General features: G+C 53.3%; 1 protein-coding gene across 1 annotated transcript in view; it reads right to left on the reverse strand.

Moving 5' to 3' along the window:
* Positions 1 to 25,286, reverse strand: part of Hspg2 (heparan sulfate proteoglycan 2) — a 101,612-nt gene that overhangs the window by 29,936 nt on the left and 46,390 nt on the right. Inside the window, exons 17-50 of the mRNA XM_032895875.1 lie at positions 25,070 to 25,217; positions 24,201 to 24,328; positions 23,822 to 23,908; positions 23,683 to 23,741; positions 23,316 to 23,383; positions 22,406 to 22,546; positions 22,117 to 22,293; positions 21,831 to 22,010; positions 21,621 to 21,739; positions 21,207 to 21,318; positions 21,003 to 21,116; positions 20,784 to 20,911; positions 20,428 to 20,514; positions 19,556 to 19,605; positions 19,207 to 19,301; positions 18,837 to 18,977; positions 18,318 to 18,509; positions 11,933 to 12,025; positions 11,595 to 11,675; positions 11,265 to 11,495; positions 9,283 to 9,396; positions 7,805 to 7,932; positions 7,620 to 7,706; positions 5,449 to 5,507; positions 5,125 to 5,289; positions 4,910 to 5,020; positions 2,477 to 2,577; positions 2,212 to 2,392; positions 1,580 to 1,705; positions 1,351 to 1,503; positions 1,130 to 1,272; positions 720 to 855; positions 480 to 634; positions 41 to 191 (exon numbers count right to left, since the gene is read on the reverse strand). Coding sequence (XP_032751766.1) covers positions 41 to 191; positions 480 to 634; positions 720 to 855; positions 1,130 to 1,272; positions 1,351 to 1,503; positions 1,580 to 1,705; positions 2,212 to 2,392; positions 2,477 to 2,577; positions 4,910 to 5,020; positions 5,125 to 5,289; positions 5,449 to 5,507; positions 7,620 to 7,706; positions 7,805 to 7,932; positions 9,283 to 9,396; positions 11,265 to 11,495; positions 11,595 to 11,675; positions 11,933 to 12,025; positions 18,318 to 18,509; positions 18,837 to 18,977; positions 19,207 to 19,301; positions 19,556 to 19,605; positions 20,428 to 20,514; positions 20,784 to 20,911; positions 21,003 to 21,116; positions 21,207 to 21,318; positions 21,621 to 21,739; positions 21,831 to 22,010; positions 22,117 to 22,293; positions 22,406 to 22,546; positions 23,316 to 23,383; positions 23,683 to 23,741; positions 23,822 to 23,908; positions 24,201 to 24,328; positions 25,070 to 25,217 — 4,241 coding nt within the window. The remainder of the gene's footprint in view (positions 1 to 40; positions 192 to 479; positions 635 to 719; positions 856 to 1,129; positions 1,273 to 1,350; positions 1,504 to 1,579; positions 1,706 to 2,211; positions 2,393 to 2,476; positions 2,578 to 4,909; positions 5,021 to 5,124; positions 5,290 to 5,448; positions 5,508 to 7,619; positions 7,707 to 7,804; positions 7,933 to 9,282; positions 9,397 to 11,264; positions 11,496 to 11,594; positions 11,676 to 11,932; positions 12,026 to 18,317; positions 18,510 to 18,836; positions 18,978 to 19,206; positions 19,302 to 19,555; positions 19,606 to 20,427; positions 20,515 to 20,783; positions 20,912 to 21,002; positions 21,117 to 21,206; positions 21,319 to 21,620; positions 21,740 to 21,830; positions 22,011 to 22,116; positions 22,294 to 22,405; positions 22,547 to 23,315; positions 23,384 to 23,682; positions 23,742 to 23,821; positions 23,909 to 24,200; positions 24,329 to 25,069; positions 25,218 to 25,286) is intronic.

Below are 25,286 nucleotides of genomic sequence, written 5' to 3' on the forward strand. Positions count from 1 at the left end.
GCCTATGGCTCTGTCCCTGTCGGCCCTCCTGGCACCTCACCTGGGGTGTAGCTGGGGCCTGAATGGGGGCTGTGAAGGACAGAGACAACGATGGAAGCCTCCTTAGGGCCCAAGTCACTCTCCACTCGGCACACATATTCTCCAGAATCCGCTGGTGAGACCTGGGGGAGCCGCAGCCGGGAGCCGTGGACCTGAGCCAGGTAGGGCAAAGGTGAATAAGGATGAGGCTGCAGCTGTGCTTACGACTCCCTCTGAGGCACAGTAACTCAGTCATCCAACGCACAGGCTCTACTCCGAGCCATTCATGCTAGGCTGGGAGCCAGGAGGGAAGGAATATCCTGCCTTATGGCACAGGACGGCTTGGCAGCTGAAGCACAAAGACCCCTCCCACCCCTGTCCCCGCTTCCCGCTGCTTCCGTCCACTCCCAGCCTGTGTCTCTGTCCCAGAGTCCCAGCCCCAGGTTGGAAAAGCCTCCTACCTGGGCATGGGGAGGCAGGCTGCCCCCTCGCTTGTACCACGTGACCTGGGTGTAGGTCAACCCCATCACCGCACAGTTGAGGTCAAGGGTCTGTCCTTCGGTCACGGATGGTGATGAGGATTCGATCCTGACTGGCACCGAGCTGGCACCGGAAGCTGTAGCCACAGCGGAGTAAGCATGTCTCAGATAGCCTCGGCTCTCCTTTACCCATAATGCCAGCCCTGGAGGGAGACCCCGTACCTGAGAGGACGACCACCTGAATGCGGGCCTGGGCGGTGCCTGTGGGGCTGGTGGCCACACAGAGGTAGAAACCAGAGTCAGCAACTCTAATGGCTGGGATGAGCAGTGTGGGGATGTCTGTGTTCTCTGACCGGGCCTGCCACATGGAGAGAACACTCAGGTACTTGTGAGGGGGCCAAGGCAGACTTGGAAGGATCAAGCCCTACGCCAAGATGAGTTGGGGACTATTAGAATGGAGTCACTATGGAACTGCAGACCATGGAATTAGATTGTAAAGGGGTGAGTGGGGTGCGAGAAGGACTGGAATATAGGATCTAAGTAGGAGGTTCAGGGAGCCTGAGGGAGGGTTAGAGCATGGAGGGAAGGTGAATGAGTGCTGGGACTCCATCGGGACAGCCAGGCTGGCTCACCTGTGGGGGCAGGCTGCCTCCCTCCTTCCTCCAGGTGATGCTGGCACTGGGTACCCCTGCTGCTCTGCAGTACAGCCTCACCGTGCGGCCTTCATGTACCTGGGTCCTCTCGGGGCTCACCTGGACCCTGGGTCCACTGCCCCCTGCAGACAGAACCCCTGTGAAGATGCCTCTCTGAACCCCTCCCTGCCCCACCCCTACCTCAAGGCCTGCCCTCTCACCGTGCACCTGAAGCATGGCCCTGACCACATGCTGCCCAGCACTGCTGAGGGCACGGCACAGGTACTGGCCCTGATCTGAGGGCTCGATGGCTGGCAGGCGCAGGATGCCGTTGTGGATCTGAGCCTTCGCGGGAAGCTGGCCACTGGGACCCCCTGGTAGGGAGACATGGGTCAGCACACCCTGGGACTGGCCCTTGTCCTCCTCACCCAGGACAGCCGGTCTCCTCACCTATCCATTCCAGAGTGGGGGTGGGGTTCCCCGTGGCGCTACAGCGGAACTCAGCCAGTTGTCCCGGCTGCACAGTGAGCTGTGGCGGGTGAATGGAAGCCACCGGGGCAGTGGAGGTGCCTGAGACTAACAAGAGAGTAAGGATGACATGTGGTCAGGGTGGGGACTGTCCCCCACTCACAGCTTTGGCCCCTTGTCAGTCTCTGCTTCTGTTCTAGCCCTGCATAGCCATTCTTCCATGCAGTAGCCAGGGGTGAGGGTGGAGGTAGAGGAGGGGTCAGTGAGGGCTTTGGAAACATGGGCCCTGTTGCTTCCTCACCTAAGACCTGTCCAGGGCACCCTCCCTTTTCTTTCTGAAGAGGCTTCACAATGCTGTCCAGACTCCTCAACTTCACAGAACTTTTTCCTCAACCTCCAGCCGCTGGGGTTTCAGGCCTCCACTACCTTCCCCTCACTTCTCACCTTCCAGTCCCTCCCACCCCGGGCTTCTATCACTGTGCACAAGTGTCTCCTGTGTGTTCTCTCACTAGGGTCACCTCAACCAGGACACATGCCTCAGAACCCCACTTCTTCAGAGCCTAGAGCGTGTGGGGGGAACCCTGGGGCCAGGCTCTGATCACGACAAGGCATACCCTGAACATGCAGCGTGGCTGTGCCCTGGTCCATGGCGAACATGTTGGAGCCGGTGCACACGTAGGTGCCTGCGTCACTCGGCTGCACGTTGCGAATGGTCAGGATGCCGTTGAAGTCCATAGCACGGGGCGGGAGCTTCCCGTTGTGCAGACGGGTCCACACCAGGGTGTAGGCTGGGGACTGCAAGCCAGCAGTAAGGTGAGGACATGCATGGGCTCAGGGAGCCCAGGAGAAGACTTCCCCCACCTCTCCCTGTCAGCTCACTTTGCTCTTGGCCGTGCAGATGAAGGTGACGTCAGCTCCGGGCCGCACACTCTGGCTCCGCTGCTCCTCCACTGTCACCGTGATGGGCTTGCTGGGAGCTTCTGTGGGCGGGAAGTCTCCAGTGAGCTCCACATCATGGTTCTGTGTCACTTCCTCTTAGGCCTGCTTCCCCTTCCCCTTCCGAGACAGGTCTCCCTCTGCTTCCCTAGCTGGCTATGTAGACGAGGATGGCCTCAGACTGAACAATCCTCCTGCCTCTGCGCCTCAAGGACTCTCTCTTTGAAGATGGAGTCTCATGCACTGAGACTCACTTCAAATTCCTTTGTAGCTAAGGGTGACCTTAAAGTCTCGTTTCTCCTGCCTCAACCTCCCAAACGCTGGGGTGACAGGTTTGTGCTACCACATCTAGTTTTTATAGAATATATATTTGATATGAAATATAAATATGTAGGGGGTTGGAGATTTGGCTCAGTGGCAGAGCGCTTGCCTAGCAAGCGCAAGGCCCTGGGTTCGATCCCCAGCTCCGAAAAAAAAAAAACTAGGAAAAAAAAAAAAAGAAAAGAAATATAAATATGTAATATATAACTGTATGTAATGTAAAATAGAAGAGAATATATATTTAATATGAAATATAAATATGTAATATATAACTGAATGTAATGTAAAATAGAAGAGAATATATATTTAATATGAAATATAAATATGTAATATATAACTGAATATAATGTAAAATAGAAGAGAATATATATTTAATATAAAATATAAATATGTAATATATAACTGAATGTAATATAAAATAGAAGAGAATATATATTTAATATAAAATATAGATATATAATATATAACTGTATGTAATATAAATATGTAATATATAACTGAATGTAATATAAAATAGAAGAGAATATATATTTAATATAAAATATAGATATATAATATATAACTGTATGTAATATAAATAGGAATATGTAATAGATATATAGTTATATATTTATAATAATGTAACATAACTATATATATGTATAGTGTGTGTATATGTGGATGTGTGCATACACATGTGAGTATAGGTGCCTACAGAGGCCGGAAGAGGGTATCGGATCCTCTTGAAGCTGGAGTTGCTGGTGACTGTAAGTGACCTACACTGAAGAGCAACATATGCCCTTAACCACTGAGCCACACCTCCAGTCCCACAACCAGTTTCTGTGTGGTTCGAATGCAAGGCTTTGTGCAGAGCTGGCAAGCCCCCTATCAGCTAAGCCACATCCCCAGCTCACCTCCTTCGGACATTTCTTCCTTCCTAGTACAGCTGGGCTGTCATTCCACTTCCTGGTGCCTCCCTGCACCTTCCTGGCTGAGCCTTACCAAGTCTCTCCCCGCTGGCACGAGGCAGCCAGCATGTGGTCCAGTGGGAGCCTATCGGCCCCATTTCACCATCCCAGGCCACAAATGAGCTCTCAACACTTCACACTTTCTGACTTCTCCATTGGCTTCTGGTTTGAGTCCCCGAGATGGCTATTTCACATTTCCTCCCAGCTCCCTCAGCCTGCCAACCCATCCTTCCACCTTAAAACCCATGGCTTCAACTTACACTTGCTTAGAAGGCAGAACCTGCCAGTCGGGTGTATTTCTATGCCCACCCAGTGTCTAACCCTCCCCGTGAAGTCTGCCCCCTCCCCATTCTAATGTGCTCCCCTACCATACTCCTCCCCCTCCCTCAGTTTAACTCTCCCTTACTCCTCCCTGTCCCTGAAAGATGTGACCATGCTTCTGCCTGGCCCCATCCCACCCTGCATTTCAGAGCTCTGGATCCTTCCTGAGGACTTCCTCCTACACCATATCAATCCCTGCCACCTGCTTCACTGACCAATTTGTTCTTGAAATTTCCATGTCTGAAAACATGTCCTTTAGTTCTACGTATTTCCAGATGTTGCCACATTGCTTACTTGACCACTCGTCAGAGCTAAGACTTATTTTCCCTCCTAGACAGGGTCTTGCTTACACAGTCCAGGCTGGCCTCCATCTGGAGATCCACCTGCCTCAGCCCCCTGAGCATGAGCCTTAAAGGTAGTTGCACGGCACCCTCCTCAGAGCCACAATTATCGGAAGAGTTTCCACATGCTCTGTGTGCCTACTTGAGTTCCCACTTCTGTCAACCGGTCTTGTCTTCATGTCTTCTCCCTGCCTATATCATACTTTCTATAGAGTGTTGGGGAGCAGCTTTCCCAGAAGCCTTTGCCCCAGCTTGCACCTGGACACCTCCTTCCCTACTTCCTCCCAATCTCATTGGCTTCTCTCCTGGGTTTTCCTGCCATTCCTATTGAGCTTGACAGGTTGGCCTTGGACCTTGGTGGGTCCTATCCAGGGCCTGTCCTGAGTGAATCTCAGCTAATGACCTCTAGGCAGGTTCTAGCAGGGACAGGGAAGCGGGGGACTCACCAGCGACCAGTAGCTCAGCCCTGCTGTTGCTGGTGTGAATCAGGTTTCTGCAGGTGCAGATGTAGACACCGGCGTCGGAGGGCTGCACGCTAGGGAAGTGGAGCTCAGAGCCTGGGGTGAGGAGAGACTTGTGAAAGTCCAGCCCCACAAGCCTCCCAGTAGGACAGGAACAGGGCTGACTCATGGGACATAGGGGGCGGTAGGTGTGTGAGTACCTTGATGCCGCTGTTGTGCACCGCTGGGCAAGGGCCTCCCGTCTTCACGGGACCAGTAGAAGTAGTGAGGTGGACTCCCGTTGACCTGGCACCTCAGGGAGTGTGGGCCACCTTGGGGAACCACGCTCCGAGAGGGATGGATCTGAACCTCCAGGGACTCTTTTGCTAGTGGAGTGGCAGAAGGAGGTCATTCAGCTAGGAAGGCCTCAGCATAAAACAGTGTTTCCCAAAGCCCTAGGTCCCCGACCTCAGAACTCTTTCCCTCACACTCCCTGGGGTCCACAACTTCCCTCTCCCGCCACCCTAGGCCATGGTCCTACTTACTCAGTGGCTGGCACCGGCCTCCTTGTACATTGGGGTTACCCTCGTAGCCTGGGGCACACCTGTTAAGAGGAACAGGGACCAGCTCTGTAAGTCCCAAGGGATTTAGTGTCTCACAGGGACCTTGAGGAGCCAGCTCGGCCAGCTGCCCATGGTATAATGAGGAAGCTCGGGGTCCTAGAAGGACTCTGGGGGCCAGGGAATCACTAACACAGGGCCTCAAGGAGCTGAGACAGAGGTTGCTAGGGGGCTGAGCAATGGCGAGGTAAGCCTGCTATTCTCCAGGGAAGCATTTATTCAACAAACGTTTACCAGGGAACCAGTGAGTATCAGACACTACCCTCGATGTGGAGGTACAACAGAAGACACAGCAAGGTCCCTGGTCTGGGACCATGAAAGGCACCCTGGTTCCCAGTTGAGCCAAGGCTAGAAACCCCAGTGACACTAAGGGACGGTAGGCATTTCGCTTGACTCCTGGCAAACCAGGCCCTGTCACTAGGCACAGTCCTCCATAGATTTGTGGCCATCGGTCACAAAAGGGCAACTGCCCCAAGCCCCTCCACAGGTAGAGGACACAGGTCCTGTAGGCTCAAGACAGATATCCATTGTAATGAGGAGCCTAAAGGCCTGGAGGCTTAGCCAAAAACTATTCCTTCCCAGACACTCCTCCCCGCAAAAGGTATTTAATCTCAGGCCCACCCTGAGAAGTGGGGTACGGTTTTACTCATCCACCTTCCGCCATGGCAATGAACGCCCTGAAACCATGGACTGCCTCTTTTTATGGGATCCACCATGGAAGCCACAGAGAAGGCCTTTGCCTACAGAACCACGGTCTAATCTCCTGTAGAAGGCCTCCCAGCGCTCCCAGAGGCGGCTGCCATCAACCAAGCTTAAGACTCTCCCACACAGGACCAGCCAGAACGCTCCCTCTTTCCCCTCGGCCACGGGCCAGATCCAGCCCTCAGGGCTCCAACTCCTTTCTCAGCTCTTCCCCAGCATCCCAGCAGTGCCTGGATGCCCAAGAGCATGAGAACCCGATGGCCCCGGCCTCCTTGCAGGCCTGGGGACCACTAGCCAGTTTCAGCTGTGTCTGTGCCCCAAACTGTGCTTCCCTACCCCTGGAGCAGTGCCCCACGGCTGCCCTACAGCCTGACACCCTCCCGTAGGCGGTGTGGGGTGAGCACTGTCAAACCTCCCCTGTCTGGCTGAGCCCTGTGACAGAGCAGAAGCAGGACGCTGGACAATAACCCTACACCTTGATCTGGGACAAATTTTATGTAAAGTGAGAATGAGGGAAGGGAACAGAGGCCATGTGGACCCAGGGAGAAAAGAGTGAGGTCACAGACAGCACAAAGCATGGCTCCCATGTGTCATGGGTCCCCTCGAGCATGCTACACAGTGCTTCCAGAGAACTGATCGAGTTCAGAAATGTTTATCCCACAGCTGTTTTTCCTCTGATTCATCTGTTTTGGGTTGCAGACTTCATAGGGCTGACATAGTTTGTCAGTTTATCCCTGGCACCTCAGCACCCTGCACGGACACACAGAAGATGCTCAGTAAAAAGCGCCGATCCCTGTGTGGCAAAACCTATACCTGTAATTTAGGAGGCTGAGATTCTGGGGCAGCCTGAATTACAGAGTTGGAGGCCAGTCCAGGCTTATACTGAGACCCTGTTTTAACCTGTCCACCCTCCAAGAGTGATGAATAAACCCAAGAGGCTGGATCTTGAAGGCTGAGAGGAGTTAGCCAGGAAAGGGTGGGGTTGGGGGGGATACAATGTTCTGTACACAGGGACCAGCAGCATAAAGACCTGAATAGTAAGAATTCAAGAAGTTGCGCAGGGGTGGCCACACGCATCTGCAATGTCAACACCGGAAGCAGTGTAGCCTGGGCTGCACAGTGAGACCCCATGCCTTAACAACAGAATAAACCAAACAAAACACTCCCCAAATGAGTCAAGAAGTTAATCCCAGTCCCAGCTGGTGTGTGAGGAATGGAGAAGGACGGCCGTTTGCCCGAAGCACGGAGCCATAAATGCCTGCTCACCCCAAGGGCGGCATGAATGGGAAGTGTTTCCAACAGTGATCCTGGCATAGATTTTTCCAAGCCACACCCTGCAGAACTCGTGCCTGGGAGTCTCTGATTCACCCCTCCTCTTCCCACTCCCTACTTACTGCTCGCAGTACTGCCCGGTGTAGCCAGGTTCACAGGCGGTGCAGCGGTACCCTCCGGCTCCTAGGCTCTCACAGGTGCGGGAGAACCTGGGGCGGGCAGGCACGTCAGACCCCGGAGCCTCCTTCCCAGCATGCCTCCCACCCTCCAGCAGGAGCTCATCCCTGGATCTGAGCAAAGCACGCACATGTTCTCTGGGTTGGTCAGCGGGCAGGCGCAGGGCTGGCAGTCCTCAGGCGTCCCAGCCGTGGCATCTCCGTAGTAGCCAGTTGCGCACGTCTCACAGAACTCACCCATAGTGTTGTGCTGACAACCCTGCAGGGTATAAGGGTGTCAGAGAGCAGCTATGAAGGAAAACTCATCTGAGCGCCCTGATTCAGAAACCTAGACACATATCTTAGAGAAGAGTCACAGAAGAACATATGGATTTGATTACAGTGGTGACCATCAGCTCAGCCGTGCCGAAAAGAATGCCTGTGGGGGACCTGGGTAGATCAAATCGACCATTTAGGCCTGGGCTTCATGATGCATCGGCAACCTCAGCAATTGAGAGGGATGTGGGAATCAGGAGGTCAAGCTCGTCCTTGGCTACACAGTGAGTCAGCTATCTCAGAAAGAAAAAAATTAGCAGGCACACATGTGAACACGCATTCGTATGTGTGAGTGTGTGATGTTAAAGAAAAGCAAAGGGGGCTGGAGAGATGGCTCAGTGGTTAAGAGCACTGACTGCTCTTCCAGAGGTCCTGAGTTCAATTCCCAGCAACCACATGGTGGCTCACAACCATCTGTAATGAGATCTGATGCCCTCTTCTGGTGTGTCTGAAGACAGCTACAGTGTACTTATATTTAATAAATGAATAAATATTAAAAAAAGAAAGAAAGAAAAGCAAAGGGATACATTTGGGCACACAGCCTTGAAGATACATGTTTCACTGTTTAAAAGAAAAAGAAAAACACATGGAGGGGGACTGAAGAGATGGCTCAGTGGTTACGAACACTGGCTGCTTTCAGAGGACCCAGGTCCAATTCCTAGAACCTACACGCTGTCTCACAACCATCTGCAGTACAAAGGAATCTTCTGATGCCTCCGTAAGCGCCAGGCATGCACATGGTACACAGACATGGGCAAAATACCCATACATGTAAAAAGCTCAAAAACCCAATAAGGAGTGTATACAATCTTGTGTCAAGACAGCCTTATGTGGGATGTTAACAGAGTGTGTTCCTTGCTTCATACTGAGTTTGGGACTCTGTCAACTGTCTGTGTCCTGGCCATGTACCTGTGGGGCCATACACATACCACACCAAAAATGCGTGGGAAGGTATATTTAGCAAGGTTTGATTTGATCCCTATAACCACCACCACCACCAACAACAACAACAACACCTACCACCACCACCACCATACCACCACCACCACCAACCCCAACCCTCTGTAATCTGTCCTTTTGCAATAGTATTAGCCATTTGGGTGTAAGTAATGAGGAACCATTGCTTCCTTTACAAAGAATGGCATCCCATAGTTCTGGCTCCCTACCATGCTCGCCTGTTTTATTCACCCAGGTGCTGTCTTGTGAACTTGTTGTCCCTGGAAGCAGCCATACCTTACCAAGACCCTTCCCCATCCCATTGCCCACCCCCAGCCTAGCCCCACTTGCAGCTCACCGTGCAGGCTCCAGTCTCCGGGTGACACACTTCGGAGTGGCCATTGCATTCGCACAACTCGCACTGGCCAAGGTACAGTCCGCTCCCAGTGCGAGTGTAGCCGGGGGCACAGTCCTAGAGGACAGAGGGAAGTCGGTCTCCATTGCTCACAGGTTTGCACTCAGAGCGGCAGATCTAGCCTTCTGTCCATCCTGTACTGTCCAGTGTCTGGTCCCCACTGGCTCTAAGAAAGAGCATCCCAGGCCAGTCTCCATCCATAAGCTCTCCCAAACGATCTTGGCCTGTCTCTCATCTCTCAATGCTCCAGGAGACAGGGCGTGATGAGCCTAGGCAGTGTTAGCTTGGAGAGATGTAGTACAGCTTTAATGGGAAACCTGCCTTACTTCAAGACCTTGGTTCCTGAAATTCTGGTGGGAAAGGTCTTTCTGGAGACACGTCACAGCTAAATGGGGAAGTGAGCTGGGAAGATCACTTGGGAGAAAGAGCCCTTGAAGATATTTTTGCATGTATTTATGTATTTGTGTGTGTACGTATGAGCCACTAGTGTATATATGGAGGTCAGAGGACAACCTATAGGAGTTGGGTCTCTCCTTCAACAATGTGGATCCTGAACTGAGATGAACTGAGGTCCGGGCTTTGTGGCAAGTGCCTTTGCCACCTAAGCCATCTTGCCAATGTTTATCACTGGCTTTGCCTGCACCAGTTACGAATCCTGCTAGGCCTGGTGGCTCACAAGTGCAATCCTAACACTTGGGGGTGGGAGGTGACAAGAAGGCTGGGATGTTCAAGACTAGACTCGGCTACATACTGAGCTTCGAAGCTAGCCTGAGCTACACGAGCCTTGAAAATTCAAACCAAACTAAAACCAGAACCCAAACCAAACAGGCACAGTGATAGGGGAAACACAGCACAGTGGACGTTGGAGATAAAGAATCACAGATCTGGAGAGCAGGCAGTTCTCTCTCTCTCCTCTGCCCTGGCTCCTGTCAAAGCAGCCAAAGGCCCCCTTTCCACACTCTGCGGTCAGTTGGTGGATCTCTTGGGCTGAGCTGCAGCAGTAGGCACAGGGCACAGAGGCACAGAGGCGCTTCTCAACAGCTCCTCCTCTTTCAAATGAGGCAAACTTGGCATCTTTGAGAAGCATGGATTTCTACACTGGGATTTGGAAAGTCTGTGGCCCCAAATAAGGCCCAGGGACATTAAAATGTCCTGCCGCCCACCTGGAAAGGGCTCCACCGCCTCATCTGATGCTGAGTGGGTCGACGTCATGTGTAGGGTAAGCTCCCGTCCACCTGGAGCTCAAAGCTTAGGCCACATCTAGCAGACGCCCCCCCCCCAGTAGCTTCAAAATGACAGCCCTCCGTCCCACCCCACTGACCCTCTCCACACATTATGTCATGCCTCAATCGATCTTTCTGTTCTGTTCATTTTGTCCACCTCCAACACATTGTCCCAGACTGTCTCTGATCATGGGATGCGTACAGCAGTGTGCCTCCCCACCTCGGAGACCTGTGCTGGGCTATTCACAGTGGCCCGGCTGCAGGCCTGGTCTCCATGTGCTTCTCCTCAGGTCTACAGCACCATTGCTCCATGCTGTGCGCCTGGGCATGTCTTTGCTCAGCTCTGAGAGTCTTACGTGCTTTGGAGTGTCTCCCCAACTGAAAGCACGTCATTCGTTAGGCAGTACTGGCTGGTGGTTAGGACAAACAGACACCAGAGTCCATCAGATCTAGGTTCAAGTTAGTCCTCCGCATGTTGGCTGTATGCCCTTAGAGTAAGTCACCTATCTCTCTTGGACAGTTTGCTTCTATCAGTTAAAGGGATGGCTTGGCTATTAGGGAGTGACCGCAACCATGTGTAAGAACAGAAGTCACCTAACTCAGAGAGCAGTTGCAGCCTACAGCACCGGTAACTGACCAATCACTTTGCATATACCATGGCACTGGAGCAGATCCAGCCAGGCCAGCCAGCATCACACCCACCTGGCAGGACAAGCCAACATAGCCTGGGGGGCAGCGACACTCTTCCACCTCGAGGGCTCGGGGTCCACCAGAGGGCCCTGGCTGGGCCACTTCTAGGCTCACAGCACTGATACTGGCTGCCCGTGGCACTGAGGAGAACGTGGCCCGAACCAGAAGTTCATCCAGATCTGCCAGGGCCATGAGCAAGTGCTCTCGGGTCGCAGGCTGTCCATCTGGTCGCCGCCAGAACTCCTGTGGAGGGGGACAGCAAGTGTCAGTGGAAGCTCTGGGCTGGGCCTCCTGAACTTGTAGACCTGTGTGCCCAGGGAATCAAAGCCAGGTGCCACCTACCTCTCGGAAGATGATCTCATAGCTCCTCCTCTCTGGGCCCTGTAGTGCGGGCTGAGAGGCCACCAGCATGATGTTATTGCCCTGCAGAGACACCAGAAGGGTTAGGAAGGGCATTTAGGGCTACTTAAGGCAGGGGTATCCACCAACCCCAGGCTCTCCCAATCACTTGGTCTCTCATCTGTCTACGCCCCAAGCTCATGTGCCTGCCCACTGCCCCCATGGTTCAGCAGCCAGGCTCAGATCTGGGGAGTAGCCAGCCAGGTAGGGCTAACTGGATGTTGGGAACATGGCGTCCATTTTCTCTTCTGGCTGACCACTGTGGATTCTAATGAGCTCACCGTAATCTGGATATCAGGGTCCGAGAGTGGGCTGCCCTGTGGCCCGGATGTGTAGGAGAGCGTATACCGTAGCTTCCCACCATAGGCAGCCACCTGCAGAAGGGACAAGATCACATAGGTGAGGGGCAGAGCCTCTTGCTCCTGTGTGTCGCACCCTAACCTCAGAAGGCCAGAGCTCGTGCCACAGAGAGCTGGAAAAGGTCCTCTGTATCAGTTCCTCTCCAGCCTCCCTCCTGGGAAGACACCTTTCCCATTCTCCACTGCCCAACCATCACAGTCAATGAGTTCCGAGTCCCTTTTGATGTTAAGGCATTTCCCATAAAATGAGAAGAGTAACAGTAGTAACTCCAATAGGGTGGCTGTCAAGATCAGAAATTTTAGCCCAGGGCTCGGCTCTACATGGGTTCTGAGACCTCGTCTCCTGGGCTACTGGCTTTGGATCTACCTAGAGTTTCCTTCCTTCTTCCTGTGAACTACATCCTTGTTCCTTCTCTCTTCCTTTTAAAGTATTTATTTTAGGTGTGTAGGTGTGTTCCTGAGGGTATGCATGTGAGTACAATAAGCGCTCAGTGTACAGAAGCCCGTGGAGGTCAAAAGAGGCCTTGGATCGCTGGCTCTGGAGTTACAGAGGGTTGTGAGCCACCATGGGAGTGCTGCGAATTGAACCTGGGTCCTTCAGAATTGAAAGAGCAGTCAGTACTCGTAACCTCTGAACCTCCTGTCCCCTCCTAGTTCTCTTTATAGGACAACCTTCCTGTACACGCAGGTCCCTCCCATCTCCTGTGGAGAACAAGCCAGCCAGGCCCGCCCTATGGAAACAGTTCTGGATCAGGAAGGGAGATGGGTGGGGTCAGTCCCAGTGTGGCCAGATGCAGTGTGGCCGTGTGCACCTCTCCCCAGCTGGGTAAGGGACAGTGCATCTGGCACTCCTCTTTCTTTTGGGACAGAGAAACTCCCATGGGACCAGAAGCTACAGAACGAGAAAAAGCCCTAATGATTGAATCTAGCTGTCACTTTGGACCCTGCAGTTGGTTGCATGAGCCATTCTGTTTGTAATTGTTATTTGTTTGTTAATTTATTTATTTGATGTATGTGAGTACACTGTAGCTGTCCTCAGACACACCAGAAGAGGGCATCAGATCTCATTACAGATGGTTGTGAGCCACCACGTGGTTGCTGGGAATTGAACTCAAGTCCTCTGGAAGAGCAGTCAGTGCTCTTAGCCACTGAGCTGTCTCTCCAGCCCAGTTTGTTCTTTATTGTGGACAAGCCAACAGGACTTGTGTCTTTGTAGGAGTGACTAGAAGGCGTAGGTTTGCAAAGGACTCTTTTATCCCGGCAGCCAAGGTCCCAGCTCTGCCCATTGGACTTTCCTCCCTCTCCTCCATAACCAGGGCAGACAACTGGCTAAAAACTACCCAGCACAGGGTGTCTGCCTGGTTCAAGTGCATTCATTCAGTGGGTGAACATTGATCAAACACCAGTTGGCTATGCACCAGGCCTTGGGTGACATAGGCCCTAGGGCTATTCTCTAACAACTCAGGGTGTGGTAAGGAACTCAGCCTAACCAGAGGACAACCGAAACAACTGGTTTCCTGTTTGTTTTGGATGCCAGTGAGTTCACTGTGTCTTCTGGGAGCAGCTTTCTAGGAAGCGGAAGGCGTGCACCACACAGGGATGTTAGGCGAGAGCTACCATGTGGAAGCCTGGGCAACTATGGTCTAGTCACTGACTCTGAGTCCTACTTCCCTCATCTGCAGATAGGAGTAAAAAGACCTTACAGGCACCTCGAGGAGTACATAGCTCAGGACGCATGCAGTGACACACTCAGCAACTTGAAGGCCAATGGTTCTCCCCTACTTACGGTACCAACCCAGATTCTGGTAGACTCTTACCTCACTTCCTCTGAATCTAACTAGCCTGGCCTGGCCTCTGAATGCAACCCTACACGTGTTAACCAAACCCTGCCTCCCTCTCACCATTGCTGGTGACCAGACCTGTGCTTTACGTTCTCTACCACTGAGCCAAAGCCCCAATCCCTAGGTACACACAATCTGAAGAGGCTCTCTCAGTCATGTGGGGACAAGCAGGCAACGCGGGAGCCGTATCAACTCGAATGTTAACGTCAGTGTAACAGTAACAGCACCCACGGCAGTGGCGATGGCTCTGTTGGTAAAATGTTTATGTGCAAGTGTGGGGACCTGGGTTTGCTTCTCAGAGCATCTCTTCCCCCAAAAGTCCTGGGCATTCTAACACCAATGGGACAGAACAGGTGATCCCAGGGAGTCCATGGCTGGCCAGGCTACTAGGTGAGCTCTAATCCAATGAGAGACCGTGTCTCAAAAAATAAGGAATGATGGCTGAAGTTGTCTTCTGGCCTTCATAAGCTCACGTGCATGTGCAAGTGTACACACACACACACACACACACACACACACACACACACACACACTCGAGAAAGACAGCGATATGCAGAATGCAGGGCTGGTAAGTAAGAACGGTGGAGAGTTCTAGGAGGCCAGCACTGTAATTGCCTCTGTAGTGACAATATTGCACACACCGAGTCCTAAAAATGCACCCTCGGACCACCCATGGCCCTTCCACTTCCTGGTTACCTTATTCCCTAGGAAGGCTCGGGGCAGCTGCCAGTAATAGAGGCTTCCGGGCAGCAGAGAGAAGCCCTCGTAGGAAAGGGAGAACTAGAGCAGAAGAGTAGAAGGTAAGAATGGGGTACAGGCACCCCAGCAGGGACCTGGAACCCACCCAACTTCACATCACATGCCCACCATGCTCTCTGGGCAACCTGCTCCCTGCTTTGAGCCCAGGTCCTCTAGATGTTCTTTCTAAGCATGTTCTTGGTCTATTTTGCCTCAAATATGGTGTGTCTTTCTGGAGGACCCCAAGATCAATGGGGTGCACTGGTAAACATTTAAAAATCCTGTGGCATATATATATATATAGGAGGTGATGTACAGGTGGGTCTCTGTGAGTTTGGGGCCAGCTTGGTCTATCCTGGTGAGTTCCAGGACAGCCTTGGCTACATAGTAAGATCCTATCTTGAAAAAAAAAAAGTAGCCAGAAAAAACAACAACAATGTAGCCACAGGGCTGTGAATGTAACTCGATTGGTAGCTTTCACTCAACTTGCATGAAGCCCTGGCTTCCATCCTAAAGATAGGATACATAGTATAATAGCACACATTTATTATTTCAGGACGTTGGAGGTAAAGGCAGGTGGATCAGGAGTTCAAGGTCATCCTGGGCTATAAAGTGGTCAGCCTGGGTTACAGAAAACTGTTTCAGAAAAAAAAAATGGTTGGGTATGATAGTGTATACCTTTAATCTCGATACTTTGAGGCAAAGATAGGAGGATGAACACAAGTTCAAGGCCAACCTGGTCTATATAGAGAGACCCCCATCTAAAGAAGAAAGAAAGAGGGCTGGAGAGGTGGCTCAGTGGTTAAGAGCACCGACTGCTCTTCCAGAGGTCCTGAGTTCAATTCCCAGCAACCACATGGTGGCTCACAACCATCTATAATGAGATCCGATGCTCTCCTCTGGTGTGTCTGAAGACTGCGACAGTGTACTCATATACATTAAATAAATAAATTTAAAAAAAAAAAAAGAAGAAAGAAAGAAAAAGAAAGAAAGCCCAAGGAGCAGGCAGACATGGTTATTATCCCAGCCCTTACAGGCTAAGACAGGATTCTGAACTTGAGGTCAGCCTGGGCTGAAGTGAGACTCACTTTGTCTCAAAACGTTAAGTATAACTATAATTGACTTGGTAGCTGGTGTAGTTAGAGAGACGCCTGAAGCCAATGATAGTCCAGGGAGTCTCAGAACTATCCCACTGGTTTGGAAGTGGCCAGAGTCTAGGAAGCATGGTGGGCGGGCCCCTCTGTGAGTGACTGGGTACATACCTGAGAGCCTGCTGGGGAAGGCAGAGAAGTGAAGGAGGAGGAGGAAGGAGATGAAGAGGAGGAAGAGGAGGGGGACCAGCTCGTGGAGAGCGACAGCTAGCTGGGGTTGGGGCGCAGCCCACGAGGAGGGGGGGGGGGTGGGCGGCAAAGCTGGCAAGGAGCTGCCAGATCTCAGCATCCATCCGTCTCTGAGCCTCATCCACCTGGGCAACGAGGAGAGGAAGGAAGAAGAAGACAGAAATAGATAGACAGAAAAACACCCATGAGGCTGAGCCCGCCCCGTCCAATTTCCCCATTCTCGGCCACCCATGTGCCTGTGCCGATGTCCCCTATCCTCCCCTTATGCCGTTTGCCTTCTCACTCCTAGAAATCAGGCAGAGCATTCTGGGATGAGTGTGGGCTGGGTCTACTGGGGAGGAACCATGCCCAGGGTACCCAGCAAGGGAAGGATAGAAAGTTCTGTGACAGCCATGGGGTACGGTAGAGAGCTGCTCACGGCACTGCATAAGCCATTCTGGCCTATCTGTAGAGTGCACTGGTCTGGACAGGCTTGGGGGAAGGTGAACCAGGAAAGCCTGGGTTCGAGGTCTGATCTCTAGATCCCAGACATAGCCTATGCTTGCCCTAGGTTACCTGTGACGCCCGTTGTGCCCGGCCCCTGCCCTCTGTGTCCCCAAGGATCCTCCCAGTTGCCACAGCTGCCCGCCACTCTTCCTCTGAGAGGGATGTGCGGTTCTGATGGGGTGGAAGTCATAGGCCATCTCAGCCCTCACAGGGTTCAGAGTTATGAACAGCTTCTTCCCCAGCAAGGCAGGCCACAGTGACTGGGGAGGGAGGCAAGCCCCATCTTGGGGCTGGCACATAGGGTTACTCCAGGCTACTGGAAGGGCACATGCGTAGGTTAATGGTGATTGCGGACAAATACACAGGGAAACTGGGGAGCCAGGCACAGTCACATGAATTAACATCGAGCGTTTTTTCCTGTCTGCAGACCTCCAACCGTTGGCACCAGAAACACAGCGCAGGGCCGGTGGGCTATAGCATTGCACACTACTCCCACTCTCCCAGTGACAGTACAGGCTCAATGGGTACAGGGCATCTCTCATGCAGGCCAAGGGCAACCACAGACACATCCTGCATAGCACCCACATTTCACACCACTCAACAGAGGGCATACCTGGTGAGCCCGGCGTAGCCGTGCAAAGTGAGCCTCTCTCTGTGGGGCAGCGAGAAGCACCAGGGGAGGAGACAGAGAAAGGTCTGAGAGAGGCCAGGAGAGAAGGAGCCAAGGGGAAGAACGCAGCAGAAGGTAGTCAGGTTGGACAGAGGGTGGCACCTGTTTGTTGCCAAGGAGCAGGGACTGGAAGGCCGCTGCAGTGGATGGACTGGGGTGTGGCTGATTGGCCATGGGCCTCAGCTGATAGGCGGCTCACATGCTAAGTCCCATGTGTCCTGGTACTATGGCCATGACTCCTTGAGAGCCACATGTGGCTGCCGTGGGGGTCACCTTTTATTTTTTTATTTTACTTTTCTTTTTTTTTTTCTTTTTTTTTTTTTTTTTTTTTTTTTTTTTTTTGGGGCTTGGGACCGAACCCAGGGCCTTGCGCTTAGGCAAGCGCTCTACACTGAGCCAAATCCCCAACCCCACTTTTATTTATTTTTATTCAAGGACATTGGCTGATGTTTTTGCCTGAGTGTATGGCTGTGGAGAGCATCTGATTCCCTGGAACTGAAGTTACAGACTGTTGTGAGCTACCACGGGGTTGCTGGGAATTGAACCTGAGTCTTCTGGGAGAGCAGCTGGTACTCCTAACACCTGAACCACCTTTCCAGTCCCCAGCTGTTCACCTCTTAGACCCTGCCATTCACAAGACCATTCTTAACGATGCTCTCTTCCTATCAGACCTCATTACAGAGTTACAAAGATGGCTCTCTCTGCTTAGCTCAGCTTTTTAAGGACAGGTCTGACCCGGATACAAACCCTGCCACTATCGCCTACTGGTCCAGGGACTCCTTGACCTCTCTGGCTTTACCTTCCTCTGCTAGGAAATGGAGTGACGTGGGCCGGCTCATGCACTCATAACTTAAGATACCTTGAGTGGGTGTGTTAGAACTCGATAGAGATGACCCGAGACTTTCCACGCCGTCACCCAGCACCAATGAGCGCTGAGGGATCCGAACTGAAACTGTCTCACCATGCACATGTGACCTGGCCTAAAAGCTCAGTCATACCAGCTGAGTGCTCAGGATGCATCAGATGCAATTGTCCCAGCCACCCTGTGCTGGGGAGGTCAGGTGTCCAGTTAGCAAACAGCACAGCTGAGATGTGACCTGAGGTCTCTTGGACCCTGTCATGACGTGGCAGCCACATGGCAGACCACAAACTTGTGCCTGAGTCCCTGTTGACCCCATGCTCAGGGAGGACCTGGCTCTGAGCTGGCAGCCAGGAGCTCACTCGTCTCTTACCTTGTCTCCTTGGTATGTTTCGGGCAGCTGCCAGTAGAAGGATTCTTGGCCGAGGTGGGCAAAGTTGCTGAAAGAGAGCCGGGCCCCACCAGGCACTGGTTCCACAGTGAAGCCCCCTGTCAGTTGGCTGTTGCGTTGAGGGTTCACCAGAGCAAAGCCTTGAAAGTCTCCAGGAGCAAAGTGGGTAGAGATCTGACATCGGAAGGAAGAAACAGGGTCCCGCTTAGTCGGACACACCAAAGTGGACAGGGCACAGAAAGATGTCAGGGAAGACGTCGTGGCAGGACATGGGGTTCGCCAAGACCAGGGCTGAGAGAGAAACGCTGGAGGGATAGACATCTGGGGTTGGATGAAGGGGTGTGCTTAATGCAGAGACAAACAATAATGGAGACCCTGGACGGTCTTGGAACAGAAGTCAGGGCACTGGGCTCAATGCTGAGGTGAGCAGTAGCAAAGGCCTGGAGATGGTGCCCCGTGGGGACAGTGCTCCTGACCTGCAGGGGGCAGACTGGTTCTTACCAGCTGGCGTGAGTAAGAGGAGCTGGTGCACTGCTGTGTGACACCCATGCAGAAACAGGGCAGGCAGCCTTCCGGGTTGCTGGCACTCAGGTGGAAGTGGTGGGGTCGGCAGTGGCTGCAAGTGAGGCCTTCTACCTGGGCCTGGGGGACACAGACAAAAAGATGTGTGTAGGGACTCAGGGGTGTCTGCTGGGCCCCAGAAGCCTCTGGGGCCAGTCTTCCCACCCACTACTTACGAGCAGTTGTGAGCAGCCCTACCTACCCCATCCCGTGACCAGGCCCCAGGATCTCCTCAGGTACCACCTGACTTCTCTTTAGCCCCAGTGGTGGACTGGGGTGGACCTCATAGAAGGCAGGCCCTCGAACTGACCTTGCATTGGCACTGACCAGCGGCATCACACTGGCTGCTGATGCTACCATGGGGATCACAGTTACAGCCTGGCACCTCTGGAACCTGACCGTCTCCTGAAGTGTAAAGAAGCCAGAGATGACACAACCCCCAACCCAACACCAAACACCCCCATCTCCACCTCTCTCTAAGTCTGTCACTCAGCACCAAGAGGGCCGCTGCCTGCTTCTGAGGATGTCGGCAGTGATCCTCCTGTGACAGATGCTGAGAATCAGGAAGGTAAAGCCACCTCTCCTGGGTCCGAGGGAAACAGAGGACCATTCCTAGTCCCGCCCCCTTGCCCGCCCTCCAGGTCTGCAACTCTACTCACTGTGACAGGGCTGGCCCTGGCTGGGGTTGCCATGGTAACCTGGGGCACACCTGCAGGGAGAGAGAGACAGGAGTCCTGGGAAACTGCTGCAGGGCCTGGACCCAAGGGAGGAGTCTGGGCTCCAACTCAATGATCCTCACAGTAAGGGGGAAAACTCACCACCCGTGTAAGCCCATTTCATAGTTGAGACATGGGGGAGAGAAAAACAAGGGTAGGGCCAAGACTGCAGCTGGGTCAAAATAGAGAAGACTAATGTTGGGTCTGGTGGCATGAGCCTATAGTCACCCTCAGGAGACTGAGGTAGGAGGATCAGTAGCAGTTCAAGGCCATACAGGAGGATACAATGAGTTTGTATCTCTCCTGGACTATATGAAACTCCACCTCAACAAAAACCAAAACTGAGCCAAGGTCTAGTGCAGGGGTTCTCAACTTGTGGATCATGACCCATTGGGGGCACAATGACCCTTTCCCTAAGACCTTTGCCCAAGACCACCGGAAAACACAGATGTTTACATTACGATTCACATCGGTAGCAAAATGACTGTTATGGAGTAGCAATGAAAATACTTTTACAGTCGGGGTCACGACAATGTCAGGAACTGTATTAAAGGGCCGCAGCACTAGGAAGGTTAAGAACCACTGGTCGAATGGAAGGGCTCTAGCCTGGATAACACAAGGTCTGGGCTGGAAGGGTGGGCTGCAGGACAGTGCCAGGCTGCAGGGTGAGGCCCCCAAAGCAGAAAGCTGATGGCCTTTTAGAGTCTGTGCGACGAAGAGCAGAAATCACAGGCTCCTTGTGAACAGGGCGGCTCAATGATAGCGCTCAGGTACTCCCCTGCTGGGCCCAGGGCCCTTCCCACCAGCCATCTCACCTCTCACAGTGACGACCGCTGTGGCCTGGTGAGCATGAGTCACAGGTGGGGTGGCCATCTGTGTCCAGGAAACAAGTGTGGGAAGCCCTGAGAGAGTGGGCAAGTCCAGTCAGTAATGCCTTGGCTGCTTCTGTTGGGCTCTCGCAGACCAGGGAGGTGGGAGGGCAGATCTACACCAAGAGTTTCCTTCCCATCTCCTCATTTAGTTCTCAGAGGCTAAGGTCCCCATTTAAGAAAGTTGGGGCTCTAGAACTGAGGGTATCTCTTCCCAGTGGCCAGCCTCTCCCCAGTGCTGGGCAAGAGAGGAGGTAGGAAGGGTGGTGGGCATTTGAGAGGACAGAGGGGCCCAGACTCACTGGCCAGCAGCAGGGGTTCCATAACATGGGCAAGGCTGGCAGTCCTGCGGTGTGCCCCGCTGGGGATCCCCATAGTACCCTGGCTGGCACTGCTCACAGCTAGCACCCTCTGTGTGGTGCTGACAGTTCTGGAAGGACAGAGGGCAGGTTGAGGCAGGGTCCCTGAAAGCTGGGACTTCCAGGATGGAGGAGGATGGAGAATGAAGGGGCAGGGCTCACCTGGCAAGCCCCCGTCTCGGGCTCACAGGTCTCCGAGTGACCGTGGCAGTTACAGCGTTCACAGGTGCCCAGGTAGAGCCCACTGGCCACGCGTGTGTAGCCTGTATCACAGTCCTGGGGACAAAAAGATGGTGGAGGGCTGGGAATGTGGCCTGAAAGCATTGTGGAGGAAGCTAGATGGATAGGTGGGGGACCCAGGCTCACCTGGCAGGAGGGGCCGCGGTAACCAGGGGGGCAGGTACAATGTTCTACTTCTCGTGCTGGGTCCTGGCCAGTGTTCTCTGGTACAGCCACGTCCATGCTGATACCGGAGAGCCTGGGTACGAAGAGAGTCACGGTGAGGGGGATCAGCATCCTGTGGTCTCCGTAGGCTATGGCAAACCACTCACAGCTGTTGCTTTCTCCAAAGGGCTACCATACTCTACCCCTCCTTGTGTAGAGGCCCTAAAACTACCCCTCCTCTGGGGATATCTGGAAAGCCGACACTGGCCCCCAGCATCGTCGGATTCTGTGACAGGCGCAGCAGCATGCTCTCCATGCTACAGGCAGAGTGTGAGGGGCTACACCATGTTTCTGCTTGCTCTGGAGACCCCTCTGCCCTGCCTCAGCCCCAGCTACCTGCTCTCGGCTGGTTGCTGCGTGTGGGATGCTTGGATGAGGAGGGCGTCAATGCCTGCCAGGGCCATCAGCAGGTGTTCCCGTGTGGCTGGCTGTCCATCAGGCCTCTGCCACGCTTGCTGTAAAGAAGTGACATGAGATCCAATTCCTGACAGCCTGGGTGCGGAGGCCCCAAAAGAGAAGAACAAGAAGGGACTGGATGGGGCTCACCTCTTGGAAGGGCACTATGAAGTTGCTGGGCTGGCCAGGGCTGGGCTCCCTTGAGGTGTGGTGTTCCAACACAATGTTGTTGCCTTGCAACACCACCAGCGGCTGTCTGTGCAGGGACGCAGAACCGGGCCGGGGCCTCTGCGTCACGGTGAAGCGCAGTTCTCCTCCGTAGGATGTCACCTGGAACAGGGGCAGACAGGCTTTCAGCGGGAGACTTCAGTGGGGCCACGTTGTGACTATTCTCCCAATGGCCTCCCTGCCTGGGTTGTTCCTCTGCCCCGCCCACCTTGTCCCCTCGGAAGCTGGCGGGAAGACTCCAGAAGTAGGGTTCAGACAGGAGGTTGTGGAAGGAAGAGAACAACAGCTCGCCGGGTGCAGGGGACGAGACCCCCTCGCTGGTGGTGTGGGTGCCAGCGGCGTTGGTCAGGGTGAATTGAGAAGGCTGTTCCGAGGCTCCAAGCACCTGGAGATGGAGAATGTTTGGACTGGGCAGGGGTCCGTGTGGGGCGCCCACCCTCTGTCCCTTCAGCTCCGGGTGTGGCTGTCCCATCCGGCTGTCGCCCTCTTGCAGGTACCTGGGCTCGGCTCCAGGAGGAGCTGCTGCATTGACGACTGACTCCCATGCAGAAGCACTTGAGGCAGCCGTCGGGGTTTTGCTTGCTCAGGTGGAACGAGCCTTCAGAGCACTCGTTGCACAAGCGCCCCACGACGTTGTTCTGTGGACGCAGAGTCGGGAACTGCAGGCTGGCCCACGGGAGGGGCTGCCTGGACCCAGCAGTTGAACCCACCCCCAAGTCTAGATGGGGGTGTCCCAGGGAGCCATGGAAAGCGCTCACATACATATTCGAGGCACCATGGTCATTAGAACAATCAGATTGTGGTGCTTACTGAAACCCTTCTCCCTTTTCTCATTGGCCACTAGGAGGCTCGCAGATTAGTTTAGATTTGAAACACAGCAAGCTGATAGAATTCATCGCCACTGCAGCAGACGATAGGGAATTTCGTGCATCATGCTGGTGTCTCTGCAGCCACCTCACTTAACCTCTGTTACAACCTTGCAAATGAGTGAGGCTGGGGGATCTGATAGGACACACAGGGTCACCCCACACGCTTATCTCCTGAGCTATAAGATCGGGACTACCTGACTGCAAAACCTGCCCAGTTTTCTCCACTGACATCTGATTCTCTCGCTATTGAAGACACGTCAACATGAGACCTGACAGAATAGTGCAGGTAAGGGCCAAAACATATACAGCAGTTGCTGCAAGCATGCTGGGAAATTGAACTCAGGGAGACTGACTCCTTAGTCAGTGTTCCTGCCCATGGCCAGGACTTCCTCATGATATAGAAGACCAGCCAGGCCTATGGTCTCAGGCAAGGCCAGTGCCCACTCGCCAAGGTATTTGAGAGGCTGGGATCTCTTCCCTGCCCTGACCATAGTAAGGCTGGGCCCAAGGACTTGGAGGGAGTAGGCAGTACACATACCTTACAGCGGCAGGCTTCTCCTGTGGCACTCAGGCTCCCTCGCTCATCGCAGCGCACGAGTTCCTGGTCTGGAGGCAAGAGGAAAGCATTGGCAGGTTGGGTGGGAATGGGTGGCTCTCCAGGGATTCTGGGAAGTCAGGGAGGAGCCCAGCCCAGCAGGCTACATCAGAACGTGGTCACTGGGGGCTGGAGAGATGGTTCAGCAGTCAGAGGTCCTGAGTTTAATTCCCAGCACCCGCATGGCTCACAACCATCTGTAATGGGATCTGATGCCATCTTCTGGTGTGTCTGAAGACACGACACTATACTCATATACATAAAATAAATAAATAATTTTTTAAAAAAAGAACATGGTTATAATACTCACTGGAGGGCCTGCACTTCCCGCCTGGTTGAATGGGGTTGCCTTCATATCCAGGGGCACAGCTGGGAGAGACGACATTGTCACACCCCAGCCAGGGCATCCTGTCTCCTCCTACCCATAACCCCTGTCAGCTCCCTTTTACCTCTCACAGCGGCGGCCTGTGTAGCCTGGGGCACAAGCGTCGCAAGTGGCTTGGCCATCTGTGTCCAGGAAGCAAGTGTTTGAGAACCTGTGGGGATCAAGTGGTCAAAGTAGAAGGGTAGAACTCAGGGCTGGGCTTGGCATGCTTGCCCCAGGAAGGCACACAGAAAGGCATAATGCTATCTCTGGCCGCTGTGACCTCATAGCTACTGTAGGCATATAGGTCCATTATACAGAAAGGAAAAATGAGGCCCACAAAAGATCAAAGAGCACAGACAACTCAGTGAGCAGGTTAGGACTGGAATCCATGTGGGTACCCGGTTTCCCCAACAGAGAATGTCCCCACTTGCCCCATGCCTATATCCTGAGAGGGCTCTGACCTTTGGGAAGCGTCGATGTATGGACAGGGGCAGGGCCGGCAGGCAGTGGCTGTGGCCTTGGTGGCATCTCCAAAGAAGCCAGGCTTACACTTGTCACACTGAGGTCCTTCTGTGTTGTGCTGGCAATTCTAGAACAGGAGAGGGTAGATAGTGAACCGGGGCCTGCTGAGTAGAACTGGGCCAGACAGGCTCCAGAACGTTCCACAGATTTGCAAATAGGAGTATCCAGGTGGCTTCCTTGGCAGTAGTAGCTCAGCATGGTGGCCAGTCTCACAGATGGCTCCAAGCACCTCATGATACGGATCCAAATCAGACACCCTCTTCCAGGCTGCACCCAGGACCGGTTCTATCCTAGAGTCCATTCTGTCTACCTTATAGCTACCTGGGGATCTGAAGACAGTGGCACTACCATGCCTCTCTTTGATCAGCTCCACAATCATAGCCTTCATCACTCTTCCCACAAGATAAGGTGTAACGCCTAAACCATGCTACCCTTAGCCCTCACTAAGGGAGACAGACCCTCATCTCCCATCTGGACACTGTATCTCTCCATTTTTTTGTTTTGTTTCAAATGGTTTATTTATGCACATTGGTGTTCTGACTGCATGGATGTCTGTGTGAGGGGGTCGGGTCTCCTGGAACTGGAATTATAGACAGTTGCAGACTGCCATGGGGTTGCTTGGAATTGAACCCAGATCCCTTAGAGGAACAGTCAGTGCTCTTAACCTCAGAGCCTCCTCTCCACCTCTTGTTAATGCATCCAAAGGTCATGGTAGCCATTCAAGCCATTCTAGAAATGATGCAATGTTCGCGGATGCAGGAGAGCCCCACTCCCATCCAGTGTCCAAGTGGTATCTTGTGCTACTCACCAGACAGTGGCCATAGACAGGGTCACAGGAGCTGGCGTGGCCATTACAATTACAGCCAGAGCAAGTGCCCAGGTAGGGCCCGCCAGGCACGCGGGTGAAGTGGGCATCGCAGCTCTCGCAAGACAATCCAGAATAGCCAATGGGACATCTGTGGGGATAGGACCAAGAAAATGGCTGCGGGAACCACAGACCCTGCTAATTCACCTCTACCCGAGAG

The sequence above is a fragment of the Rattus rattus genome, chromosome 1, assembly GCF_011064425.1.
Source record: "Rattus rattus isolate New Zealand chromosome 1, Rrattus_CSIRO_v1, whole genome shotgun sequence".
Taxonomy (NCBI): domain Eukaryota; kingdom Metazoa; phylum Chordata; class Mammalia; order Rodentia; family Muridae; genus Rattus; species Rattus rattus.